Here is a 14,084-nt window from a genome sequence, read left to right as displayed (position 1 = left end):
ATGATCAACTCTCAACTCTCCTTAAATACCCATCCTCCCCTACTTACCCATTCCTTTCCTGTAAGGAAAAAACACAACAGAAAACAGCAAATCTTCACAAACCTAAAAGATATAAACATCAATGTATCTTGTATCCTTCCACAATAAGGAATGAATGATCTCTTTATTTCAGAGGATAATCACTCGATGTGTACTATGGATCCTCTAAGAATCTGCCTTTCTAAGAACCTAATCCTATGAACTGGTTGGTTGGTTTAGTCATTAAGTTGTGTCTGACTCTTGTGACCCCATGGACTATAGCCTGCCTGGCTCTCCTGTCCATGGGATTCTCCAGCCAAGAAACTGGAGTGGGTTGCCATTTCCTTCTCCAGGGAATCTTCCTGACTCAGGATTTGAACCCAGGTCTTCTGCACTGCAGGCAGGTTCTTTACCACCTGAGCTATGATGGAAGCATTCTATGGATTGTCCCAACTCATTAATTCATCTTCATCCTGCTTTCTCTGTGATCTCTTTATTTTAATAACCCAATATATTTAAAATACTATTTCAACATAAAATTAGCATAATAGATGAGTAATGTTATATTTTATACCAAGTCTTTGAAACCTACTATACACATTTTTACCATCTTAATTGGTTTTTCCCTTTTATTTATAAATTTTTATTGAGATATGTTTGACTTACTCTCTGTGGCCTCTGGAGAAGGCAATGGCAACCCACTCCAGTACTCTTGCCTGGAAAATCGCATGGACGGAGGACCCTGGAGGGCTGCAGTCCATGGGGTCGCTGAGGGTCAGACATGACTGAGTGACTTCACTTTGACTTTTCACTTTCATGCATTGGAGAAGGAAATGACAACCCACTCCAGTGTTCTTGCCTGGAGAATCCCAGGAACAGGGGAGCCTGGTGGGCTGCCGTCTATGGGGTCGCACAAAGCCAGACACGACTGAAGTGACTTAGCAGCAGCTGTGGCCTCTTTGCCATCAAACATTCTTAAATTTCTCTTCTCATTAAAAAAAAAAAATTCTTCAACTATATTCCCCCCACCAGCTAGATCCTCAGAATCTTGTTTTCTATCCTACCACAATCCCCTGAAACAGTTCTTGTGAAGGTCGCCAAAGACCTTGATGTCCTCAAATTTAATTGGTCGAGCTCTGTTTCAGGGCTTCCCAGGGACTCAGTGGTAAAGAATCTGTATGCCAATGTGGGAGATGCAGATGTGGGTTTGATCCCTGGGTTGGGAAGATCCTTTGGAGGAATAAAATGGCACCCAACTCCAGTATTCTTGCCTGGAAAAATCCCACAGACAGAGGAGCCTGGGGGCTACAGTCCAAGGGGTATCTAAAGAGTCAGACATGAGTGAGCACTCAGGCAAGCTCTGTTCTCCCGATGTCTCCCTGGTATCTGACACACTCCCTTCCTGCTGGAGACATTTTCTACTCTTGACTTCAGGACACAGCAATCTCGTTTCCTCCCATAATTGCTACCTCTACCTTTTCTCAGCTTTCCCAGCTCATCCTGCTCTACCCCACCAGTAAATGATGAAATTTCCCAAAACTTAGTTCTAGACTCTCTTCTCATGTAAAACTATAAATTCTCCCTAGATGATTCCAGCTGCTCTGCACATTTTAATTTATCATTAATATGCTAATTAGGCCAAGTTAACTTTGCTGCTAGCCTTCTATGAAGTCCATTTCTAAACTCTTAATTATTTATTCATCCTTGTTCACACATTTCAAAGGCATCTTAAAGGTAACTTGCTCAAACCAATCTCACTATATTTTCCCAAAAATGGTTCTATAGAACATTTCCCCATCTAATAGCAGTACAGTATATTCAATTGCTCTCACAAGAAACTGTGGAATTATTCTTGCTACTTTCTTCTCCTCAACTGTCATATCTAGTCAATCATCGGGTTCTCTGCTAGCAAGAATCCCTATTTTCCTCTGGTCATGTCACCTGAAAGGAACTTCTTAGTCCTAGGAAAGAAATGTGTTGAATAACACTTCCAGTTCTTGTCCCATCCTGCCTCCCTCAACTTTCATTTTTCTCGTCAGAGGAGAAGAAATGAATCACCTTATGGGGGAGTTTAGGTGTAGAAGCCAGGCCATTCACCATTTCCCTCTTTTGGCTTTTTACACTGCAATAGTGGCTGCATTTTAAAACATGAAGAAATAAACTTAATCAAAAATGCAAAACTTGTACATTGTAAAGTACAAAACATTGTTGAAAGAAATTAAAGAAAATCCAAATAAACAGAAAGACATCCCATGCTCATAGATCAAAAGATTTAATTTTATTAAGATTTTCCCCCAAAATGATCTACAAGTTCCCTACAAACTATATCAATATCCTGGCTGAGTTCTTTGCAGAAGTTTACAAGCTGATACTAAAACTTGTATGAAAATGATGAGATAGGACAGCCAAAACATTCTTGAGAAAGAAAAACAAAACTTCCCAATTACAAAATGTTAAACATCTACAGTAAGGAAATAGATGTATTCTTATGGCTGATTCACATTGTTGTACAGTGAAAACCAACACAAGTTTGTAAAGCAATTCTCCTCCAATTTAAAAAGAATTTTAAAAACTACAGTAATCAGGACAAAGTGGTACTGACACAAGGAAAGACAAATAAATCAATGGAATAAATTCATTCTAAGGACTTCCCTGGTGGCTCAGACAGTAAAGCGTCTTGCTTACAATGCAGAAGACCTGGGTTCGATCCCTGGGTCGGGAAGATCCTCTGGAGAAGGAAATGGCACCCCACTCCAGTACTCTTGCCTGGAAAATCCCACGGACAGAGGAGCATGGTGGGCTACAGTCCACGGGGTCACAAAGAGTCGGACACGACTGAGCGACTTCACTTTCACTTATAAATAAAACTTTACATTTATGGTCATATGATTTTCAACCAAAATTCCAAAACAATTCTTAGAATAGTCTTTCTGACAAATGGTTCTGGGATGACTGGATATCTGCATACAAAAGAATGAGGTTGAATGCCTACCTCGGGTGTGCGTGCTAAGTTGCTTCAGTAGTGTCTGACTCTGTTTGACCCTGTGAACTGTAGCCTGCCAGGGTCCTCTGTCCATGGAATTCTCCGGGCAAGGATACTGGAGTGAGTTGCCATGCCCTCCTTGAATGCCTGCCTGTTATCATGTATAACAATTAGCTCAAAGTGGATCACAGACCTAAATGGAAAAGACAACCTAAAATAAGTTATAGAAAACTATAAAACTCTTAGAAGAAAACAAAGGAATACATGTGTATGATCTGACTTAGCAACAATTTACTAGATAACACTTTTTAACAGCACAAGCAGCAAAAGAAAAATCAGATAAATTGGACGTCACAGTCAAAACCTGTTGCACTTTCAAAGGACACTATCAAGAAAGTAAACCCACAGAATTGGGGGAAGTACTTGCAAGTCATATATATTACAAAGGACTTTCATCTAGAAGATATAAAGATAACCTCTTAGAATTCAACAATAAAAAGTTAAATAACCCAATTTAAAAATCTTAGCCCATAGGCTGAGAATATGAAGAGCTGTCCAAATAAGCTATTCAAATGGCCAATAAGCACATAAAAAGATGCTGAGCATCATAGTCATGCTGCTGCTGCTGCTAAGTCGCTTCAATCGTGTCTGACTCTGTGCGACCCCATAGACGGCAGTCCACCAGGCTCCGCCATCCCTGGGATTCTCCAGGCAAGAACACTGGAGTGGGTTGCCATTTCCTTCTCCAATGCATGAAAGTGAAAAGTGAAAGGGAAGTGGCTCAGTCGTGTCCAACTCTTAGCGACCCCATGGACTGCAGCCTACCAGGCTCCTCCATCCATGGGATTTTCCAGGTAAGAGTACTGGAGTGGGGTGGGAAACACAAATCAAAATCATGATGTGAGACCACTTCACGTCCACAAGGATGAATAACATTTTAAAAGCCAGACAAGTGACGGTGAGGACGTGAAAAAATAAAAGTCCTCATATATTGCCGCTAGAAATATAAAACAGCGTAGCCACTTCAGAAAACCACCTGAGAGCTCCTAAGATGTTGAGCATAGAGTCGTCATATATGGACTTAGATTCAGTCATGTCTGACTCTCTGTAACCCCATGGACTTGTAGCCCACCAGGCTCCTCTGTCTGCAGGATTCTCCAGGCAAAAGTACTGGAGTGGGTTGCCATTCCCTTCTCCAGGAGATCTTCCTGACCCAGGGATCAAACTCAGGTATATCCCACTGCAAGCAGACTCTTTACCATCTCAGCCACCAGGGAAGCCCATCTGATGACCAGGGAAGAGTCATCATATGATCCAAAAATGTCGTTCCTAGTTATATCCAAGGGAAACGGAAACTTTGTGTCAACACAAGAACTTGTACATGAATATTAACAGCAGCATTCAAAATAACCTAAAAGTAGAAATAACCCAGATGCTCATCAACTGATGAATGCATAAACAAAATGTGTTACATCTGCACAGTGGAATACTATTCAGCAATGAAAAAGAATGAACCAGTAATACATACTACAACATGGATGACCCTCAAAAACATTAGATCGTCACACAAAGTCACATTACAGTCACAAAAGACTATATATTATATGATTTCATTTATATTAAAGCTTCAGAACAGGCAGCTCTATAGGGACACAGTTAAAATGAAATGTTCACTTTGTTCATTTGTTTGTTTTTGTTGTTGTTTTTGGCCATGCCAGGCAGCTTTCGGATCTTAGTTCCCCAGCCAGGGATTGAACCTGGGCCATGGCAGTCAAAGTTCCAAGTCCTAACCCCTGGACCTCCAGGGAATCCCCTGAATTCTGCATTTTAAACAATAGATGACTGTTATGGTATGCATATTACTTTCTTACCCATCTTTGACGTTAGGAAAGTCCTATGTCTCTCACCCTTAATACACTGTCATATTTTTCTAACCCAGCCAGTAACCCAGATTCCTAGTAGTTTTTTCATTCAATAAATGTTAACCTCTTTTTCGGTTGCTTGGGAAAATTTTAGCCAGGATATTTCAGTCTACTTGTCTTTAGAGTACGTTTGAAGGACTTTCTAAAATATAGAATTAAGACCCTAGGTAATGAAGCTACAGAGCTACCTACAAAAAGACTAAATTATAGGAAATTTGAAAAAGACTAGTCAGGGCTATTGCAGGTCATAGTTTCTACAAACTGTTAGAAAACGAACTGGCAATAACATAACAAAAATCTTAAAATATTTACACCTTCAACTTGTGTAATAATCCACAGTAAAGTCATTATGAACAAGGATATTCATCTTAACTCTAATGACTAAAACGTAGAAAAATCCTAAAAATCCAAATAAAAGAAAATCAACGTAAGACTCCACATAAACAGTCAAGTGATGTTCTAGAAATACTAAAATGTTCATAAAGAGTTTTTAGTTGCATTATACCATAGACATTTTCTCATTTATTATGTTCTAGGCCAGGGACTGGCAAGCTATGTTAGCCCATGGGCCAAACATATTCTGGCCACCTGTCTATATATGGCCCATAAGGTAAGAAATCATTTTTACCTTTTCATGACTGAAAAAAGATCTAAATATTTTATTATACAGGAAAAATAGATGAAATTCCAATTTCAGCCCCATAAATAAAGTTTTATTGGGAACACAGCCAAGCTCGTACGGTTATGTATTTTTCATGGTTTATTTGACACAACTGTAGAGTTGAATAGATGTGAAAGAAATTTTGTGGTTCACAAAGCCTAAAACATTTATTATGTGGCCCTTTACAATAAAATTGTTGCCAAACTCTGCTCTAGGAATCAGTGCTATTTCAGGTTGGTCTGATTCCAGAGCTCCTTCCTCCATGCCTTGCTGCTCTCTAATGTGCATATGGGGTCCATATAGTAGTGAGAGAAAATTACCCTCATGAGAACAGTGTCTGGCCCATGATAGACACTCAATATTTTTTGCATGAATAAATGTGTGTATGGATACTGATGCACACAGAAGGATTCACATGGAATAAGCGTTCTTGAGTAGTCTTATGTCAGTCTGTCTCTTGGCATCATCTTCAGAAAAGTGGACTTCCCTGGTAGCTCAGACAGTAAAGAATCTCCCTACAATACAGGAGACCTGGGGGTTCCATCCCTAGGTCAGGAAGATCCCCTGGAGAAGGAAATGGCAATCCATTCCAGTTATTCTTCCCTAGAGAATCCCATGGACAGAGGAGCCTGGTAGGCTACAGTCCATGGGGTTGTGAAGAGTCAGACCTGACTAAGCGACTTACACTCACTCACTAAGAGAATTAGCCACTCAGTGAAGAAGCCAACAATTGCTCGAAGGAGTCTTCGGCTTCCTTATGACAAAGTGTCGGTTGCTCAGTCATGTCCAACTTTTGTGACTCCATGGGTTGTAGCCTACCAGGCTCTTCATCCAAGGGATTCTCCAGGCAAGAATACTGGAGTGGGTTGCCATTTCCTTGTCCAGGGGATCTTCCCAACCCAGAGATTGAACTTGGGCCTCTTGAATTGAAGGCAAACTCTTTACCATCTGAGCCACTAGGGAAACCCTATTGTGAGATGATGCCCTGTCTTAAGATCTTCTAGAGTCATGGAATAATGGGGGAAAAGTCTTCTCCCACTGAAGTCTGATTTCCAAGAGGGCCCTTCAGACCCTCCTGAGTTCAACAAGCCAGCATAGCCATTGGAATTAATGCTGCTTAGTCCAGAGGCAATGAAATAGAAACTTCTGGTACAAGTTGTCTATACCTAGGCCACTAGCAACATGTGGCTCTTGAAATTTGCATACAAATTAACTAAAATTAAATAAGATCAGTATTTTAGGTCCTCAGTCACACGCCACAGTTCAATTGCTGATTCACAGCTAGTGGCTTCTGTTTTGGATGGTTCAGAATAGAACATTCCCATCATCACAGAAAGTTCAACTGAACAGTACTGCTCTAGAAAACAGAACTGCTCTTTCATGCAATTGATAGTACAGTGTAGGGTTGAGCATTTTTGTCCTAAGTCATCTGTGTAATTTGTTAAACTTCTGTTCCCAGTATTCTCCATGATGACATATCTCTAAATTTAGAAATCATAGGGAGAGGAGATTTGCTTTCCAGAATTCTATTTTCTGAATATCAAGAATCTCTATATATCTCTTACTTTATGCTTGAGATCCAGAGATTAGACATGGCTCTCCATCTCACATTAGGGACACAAAGGCGGACTTTGTCTTAATTCTTAATTCTTCTCATGCAATTATGATACAGGAAAGTCTGTGGATACACATTGGCAATCACTTCTTTCCTTTCTTTACTTCTCTATTATGTGTTCAAATCCTTGTGGACTATAAATCAAGTAATTGTTGAATGTGTCCTGGCTTGCAACTTGACTTAACACTTTTCTCTAATCCCAAGGCCTTTTATCCAGACTGAGAGTACTTTATATTTCTGTACTCACTAGAACATCTCATTCTCCTGGGTAGATGATAGAGATTAAAATCTGCTCACAGATGGAAAGTCAAGGGAAGGAGACTACATGGTCACTTTATGACACTCACCATTCTGAGAACTGAATCCGCTAAACCAACAATAACTGATCCAGTGCTAAAATTGATGACTTGAACTCTAAAGAACATTCCTCATCCAAAAATTTTATGCAGGTATTTTTAATTTCTGGAACTACTTTCTACATCTGTGGAAAAGGGCAAGCAAGTCTGTTTTCTCTCACTTCCTTCTTTTTAGGAATTGCAAAAATAATGAATACTCTTTTTTTTTAATTTAAGCAAGAATGAAGGAAAAAAAATCTAAAAATCACTTGCTAATTAATTTACTTTTTCATTCAAGGAAATGAAAACATTTATTAAATGCATATTACATGTCAAAGACCTTTTTACTTAGAGACAATTTCCCACTTGACCTGTTTGTGCTTACCCTTCCCTTTGTATACGTTTGGGAGATAGCATGATATGCTGGAGACAGCATGAGCTTCAGCATCAGACCAATGTGTGTGTCTAAATCCTGACTCCAGCACTGTGTGAAGTTGGATAAGTCATTTAAACACTCTGAGTTTCATTTCCTTACATGTAAAATCAGTGTGTTAATAGAGCATGCAGGCTTTCTAAGGATTTGAATAATTTCTGCTCTGCTGGGCAGTAGCTAGGCTGTGCTGGTCACAAACCCACTAGCCCCACCCAGATCTTTGTTCTCCACCAACCTGGAGTGACACAATTAAGCAGGATCTTTTTTTTTTTTTTTTTTTTTAATCATAAAAAGATGGCTGGAGTAGGGAATCAGGGAATATGAGCCACTGGGATAGGGGCCAAGTTTTTCCAAGATTCTGAGAGGGAGGACAGATTTCTTTTTCCCAGGCCAAACTTGCAAATTCCCAAGTGTATCACCAACTACAAATCCCCCCACGTTAACACACCATTCAAGGCTATTAATGTTAGGTTCTCAAGCAAGTTGTAGACTCAACACAGAGGAGGATGTATGCAGGGCAAGTAGGGCTGTGTAATCTTAAATTATAGTGAGTTAAATGGGAGCCTTTGAGAAATGATTAGGTTTATCCATAGTATTTGCAGGTCTCTCTTGCCAGCTCACATACTGCGGCCACAATGAGAACGAAGGAATCATGGAACCTTCCATACAGCCTTGCCAATTCTCTTTTTTAGTAGGAAGCTGATTATTCAGTTTGGAAATTAACCCAGATTCCTTGTTTCTCTTTCTGCCTACTTTCCTCCACTGTTTTCTGATCAGTTGGCTTATTAGAAGCTCTGCCAGAGGGTAGAAAGGAACACGTTCAGGAAGCACTGAGTCAGTGTTTCATTGTTTTCTGGTAACACAGATAAAAGTTATTTGGGAGACTATACTCTAAGATTGTCCTTTACTCCTGATTATGCAAATGACAGATCAATCAAAGCCCTGGTAGGATTATCTGGTTTCCTACACTAATACTCCATTCTTTAGAACTGGACATTCAGGAGTTACCATCTCCTTTTCCCCTCATTACCATGGACAAATTAAAATCTGGGTGTACCAAAACTCTCCCAGAGGTTTTGTATTTATTTTTAGCTCTATGCATTGATCTGAAACTAGTTTAGGAAAACAAAACAAAAAAAAAAGTGAATTTCATCTTTGAACTGATGAGAACAATTTAAAACATACTGAATAACGCAGGGAGCTTCCAATGTGTAATAAGCCAAGAGTTGATATAGTTTACTTTCCTGCCTTATAACTTGATTTGATGAAAAGTATAGCTGGCGTCTCAGAAAACGTTAAAGGACATTATTTTCTAACCACCTAGCCACCATGCAATATTTATTGTTACGGCAGAGACTTTTTTCCCCCTTAGCCTCAGCCTGAGATCATTTTATGCCCTAAAGCACATCACAGCATGCCCTGAAGCATTCCTGGGAATCAGAAGTGAATCTTTAAATCATCTAATTTCACATCCCAGCAGCTATGGTTTGGTCAATATCTGTGCAGAGTAGACACTGAGTCAAAGGTTAAAAACCCAAAGACAAAAACTCCAAACTGAGTGGAATAAATAACTTGTCTTCAGGTGGAAAGAGTCTGTATTTTTGTCAACTTTGCTTCCATAATACCCATTTCCAGAAACATGAGCATCTCAACATCCACAGAAAAACCCTCCTGAAGTACTTTTAGAATAATTAGGCACTGTCTTTATTACATGTGAGTTGTCAAATAGAAAGAGACATGGCTCTGGAGTCTGCTTCTAGGTGATCTATCACTTTTGATCTTTATTTGTTCAAATTTGAAGATTATTGCTTTTCATATTGCCTGTGAGCCCTTGGAAGCTAAAAATGAGATTCAGCTATCAAGATCTAGACAAGCTATTGATTCAGAATCCTTTAAAAGTGCTCACATGTGCAGATTCAACTGTAGCCATACATATAATTTTATTTTATTCTTAAAATGATAGAATATGCATGGACTTTGGAGAATGGCAAAAATTATTGTGTGACTTTCATCAATTTAATTAGGCCAAGTCTTTTGTTTTGCATAAAGGATCTAGAAATACTTATTTTGTAAGATATTTGTGAAGTATAACCCAGTTCTCATTGTAAACTTTCCAGAATATTACCTGTTATATGAGAGACAGGCAAATTTTCCCTCTCTTTATAAGCAAACTTGAAAAGTTAGTTGAATATCTTTTTCTTATGTTATGGGCTAAAGCACATCACAATTCGGAAAAATAAATTTTCTGGAGTGTTTTTGAAGTGTCCAAAGAAGGAAGATTACTTTGTTTGGGTTTGGTTTATTACTTCTGTGTGAGGTCCTGCCCTGTACACATGGTAGGCTTGTTGTGGTTGTTGTTTGGTTCCTACGTCGTATCCAACTCTTTGCAAGCCCATGGTCTGTAGCCTGCCAGTCTCCTTTGTCTATAGGATTTCCCAGGAAAGAATACTGGTGTGGGTTGCAATTTCCTTCTCCAGGGGATCTTCTGGACTCAGGGATCGAACCTGTGTCTTTTGCATTGCAGGAGGATTCTTTTTTACTGCTGAGCCACCGGGGAAGCCCACACACAGCAGGCTAACCATTCAATATTTATCTCTATCTGGACTAGAGCAATAGGAGCTGACTCTCTATTATCCACTCCATCCCCAAAGTATTCACTCAAGTAAATACTAATAAATTTATACCTTCTGTCAGTGATGGGGTCAGGAGTAACCAATCCTGGACAAAGAGGTATTAGGGCAGGGACTTCCCTGCTGGTCCAGTGGCTAAGACTCCATGCTCCCAACGCAGGGGACTCGGGTCCCATCCCTGGTCAGGGAGCTAGATCCCACAGGCTGCAACTAAGAGTTCTCATGCCACAACTAAAAATCCTGCAGGCTTGCAGCTAAGGCCTGCCGCACCCAAACAAATACATTAAGTAAATTTTTAGAAACAGATATGGGGCATATTTAGAAGCGAGGACACTTGCTAAGAGATTGCCACATGATACAATAACTTCTCTCCTACCTCTGGATTTGGTGATTTGGGGGCATCACTCTCAGAGTTATAGCAACTATTTTGTGACTAGCATAAGAATAACACAAGATCCAGGGGTGGCAGAGAGGTCTCCTTGATGACATCATGGAGTTGCTGAAACAACCAATCCTGGAGGCCACCCTGCTCCTGGACTTTTTATATATGAAATGAAACATGTCCTTTTGTAAGTCAGTCTGAGTAACTTGGATTAAACAAAACAAAACATCTTTCTAACTAAAAAGAGTAGCCTCCAACTGATCTCCTTGCTTCCAATGTTTCCCCTCACAGTTTATTCTCAACACATCAGCCAAAGTCATCTCTTAAACATAGATCTTCTCCTTTTCTGGCTTAAAATCACCTGGTGGGCTCCTCTGACCTTTAGAATAAAATTCAAAATCAGTACCAAGTCTTCTGTAAGCCACCTTCTGTAAGTAACTCCACAGGGGCCTCCAGTAAGGTGGACGGCAGCGTCCTGGGTGCCCTGGCCTTAGTCTACTTCTCCACCATCGGCTCCTATCCACCTTATCTTCTTTAGCTCAGCTGCAGCCAAAGTGGCCTTCTCTATATTCCTTAAACAGCTCTTTCTCACCTCAAGGACTTTAGTCTTGCCGTTCCCTCTGCCTGGAATTCTCTTTTCCCAGTTCTTATGTCATTCTCTTCTCAGCTCAAAGTCACCTTCTAGAGGAGCCTTGATCATCCTATTAAGAATGAGAATTCCAAAAAGAAGAGCTTACCTACTCAACTAAACCTAGCTCTCTACCTCATTAGGCTACCTTATTTTCTTCACAGCATATATCATTATTTGAAATCATATTATTCATTTGATTTCCACACTAAAATGAAAACCCCATAAGAGCAGAGACCCTGCCTGCCATCTGTGCCCTTGTGTCTCCAAATCCTTGATTAGTGTCAAGGATATAGTGTTAGTAGCTCAGTCGTGTCCAACTCTTTGTGACCCTATGGACTGGAACCTGCCAGGCTCCTCTGTCCATGGGACTTACCAGACAAGAATATTGGAGTGGGTTGCCATTTCCTTCTCCAGTCGAGGATATAGTAGGCATTCAATAAATATCTGTGGAATAAGTGAATGGAAGGACTAGTGTTGGTACAGGAGCAACTCAACCTGAGACAAATAGACAATGCAGAAAGATGACTCAAATGAGACAGGGAGAAAATATTCAAGAAAAGTCTTCACAGAGTAATTACAATGTAATAAGTATAAACAGAAACATGCATTACAAAAGAAATAGTTATAAATATCAATGGCTAAAAGCCTAGCTCTGAGAGAAGAAAAATAAATGGATGCTGTTTTAATACAACAACAAATCTTAATATGAAGAGGAAGACATGGTACCCAGATTCCAAGGGGAAGTTCCCAGGGAGGAACTTCCCCATCAGCCCAAGAAGTCAAAAGGACCTGAAATCTAAATTGAAAGGCCCACAAGTGTGAATTTAATTGTAACTGATCAAAGACAAAAAATTGGAATTATATAGTCCCTCTCTTCTTTCTGGGGTGAAAAAATAAAAAAAGATTGGAAAAAGATATGGGCTCTGTCTCTAGGAAACTGCTGTAAATTTAGAACAGTATGTAAATATGGGGGGCACACTATTTTAAAAATACCCTTTTAAATAGTATTAGGATGACATGCTCTTTGAAAGAAACATACTATAAGTTAGGGAATTAGGAAAATGAACACAAAGTACAGGGAAAGAGATAAGGAGCCCAATGAAATATTAAGAGTTATCTCCTCCATTCATACAACAGTATACTCAAAAATCAGTTATACAGCCAAAAGGAAAAGTGTGAGATATGCCAGGAAGCAGTGAAAACACACTTGAGAGGAGGATCAAGATGCAAGCACTTTTTAACATATTTTAAAATGCATCAGTAAAGAGTTAAATTCAAAAGTTTAAAACAGTGAGAGATCCCCATCCACATAAGTGGCTGGAAAGAAGGACCAAAATAAAAGCACTTTTCATGGACTTCAAGGAACATAGAAAAATAACAGTTGGTTTAGGAAAATGTACAGTGGTCTTTCTGAACAGCTGGTTTCCAACCAGAGCTCAGCACCTATGACTCTATGGTTACATAAAAGATAGCCATTAGGGCGCCCAAAATGGCCGCGTCCGGGCGACTCGAGCGGAGCGTGGCATGAGCCCTCGCGGGGCCAGGGAAGAGCCGCGGAGGCCGCGGCTGCACGGAGGAGCGCGTAAGGCTCAAGATGGAAAATCATGAACCAGATGGTACTATCATCAAGGAGAACTTAATTGATATCATAGCCAGAAAAATTAACCAACTCCCAGAAGCAGAAAGGAATCTGCTTGAAAATGGATCAACTTATGTTGGGCTTAATGCTGCTCTCTGTGGCCTAATAGCAAATAGCCTTTTTCGACGCATCTTACATGTGACACAGGCTCGTATAGCTGCTGGCTTACCAATGGCAGTGAGCCCATTTTTGACAGCAAATGTATCTTACAAAGGTTTTGTAAGTTTACCTTTGAATACAGGTGATCTGCATTGTGAAACATGCACCGTAACACGAGGCGGATTGGTTGGTCTTGTTTTTGGTGGCCTGTACCCTGTTTTCTTGGCTATCCCTGTGAATGGTGGCCTAGCTGCTAGGTATAATTCAGCCCTGCTACCAGAGAAAGGAAACATCTTAAATTACTGGATTAGGATTTCTAAGCCTGTCTTTAGAAAGATGTTATTTCCCATTTTGCTCCAGACTGGGTTTGCTGCATACCTCGGGTCTAGACAATATAAACTACTTATAAAAGCTCTTCAGTTACCAGAACCTGGCCTAGAAATTGAGTGATTGTTAAGCAAATCTGTACACAAAAACAAAACTATAAAAATAACCTACATCTGATTATGAATAAACAGAGACTTGTACATTAAAAAAAAAAAAGATAGCCATTAAGTTAAGGACAGCACTGCCACTATAAATAAACCAAAGGGAAAATATATTAAAACAGTAGTCTTCAAAAACAAACAAACAAAAACCTTAGAAAAATGATGCTCACCTAGCAGACACAAGAAAAGAGGAAAATAATGAAATCATCTGTCAACTTCCCTGGATGTCCAGTCGCTATGACTCCATG

General features: G+C 39.8%; 1 protein-coding gene and 1 non-coding gene across 2 annotated transcripts; one reads left to right on the top strand and one right to left on the bottom strand.

The window, feature by feature from the left end:
• Positions 1-4,737: 4,737 nt before the first annotated feature.
• On the bottom strand, positions 4,738-4,809 carry TRNAQ-UUG (transfer RNA glutamine (anticodon UUG)). Its single transcript has one exon. It is a non-coding gene; the product is annotated as a tRNA-Gln (tRNA).
• Positions 4,810-13,132: 8,323 nt separating this feature from the next.
• LOC138074393 (transmembrane protein 126A) lies at positions 13,133-13,798 on the top strand. The gene has a single exon (XM_068966524.1). The coding sequence runs from the start codon at positions 13,205-13,207 to the stop codon at positions 13,796-13,798; it is 594 nt and encodes a 197-aa protein (XP_068822625.1). The 5' UTR covers positions 13,133-13,204.
• The last annotated feature ends 286 nt before the right edge of the window (positions 13,799-14,084 follow it).

This window comes from Capricornis sumatraensis, chromosome 2, assembly GCF_032405125.1.
Source record: "Capricornis sumatraensis isolate serow.1 chromosome 2, serow.2, whole genome shotgun sequence".
Lineage (NCBI taxonomy): Eukaryota > Metazoa > Chordata > Mammalia > Artiodactyla > Bovidae > Capricornis > Capricornis sumatraensis.
Note: the sequence above shows the minus strand (reverse complement) of the source record. Positions and strands in the feature narration are given on the sequence as shown.

Excerpts from the sequence above, each read along its gene's own strand:
- LOC138074393 (XM_068966524.1), top strand. The coding sequence starts at position 13,205 with ATGGAAAATCATGAACCAGATGGTACTATCATCAAGGAGAACTTAATT.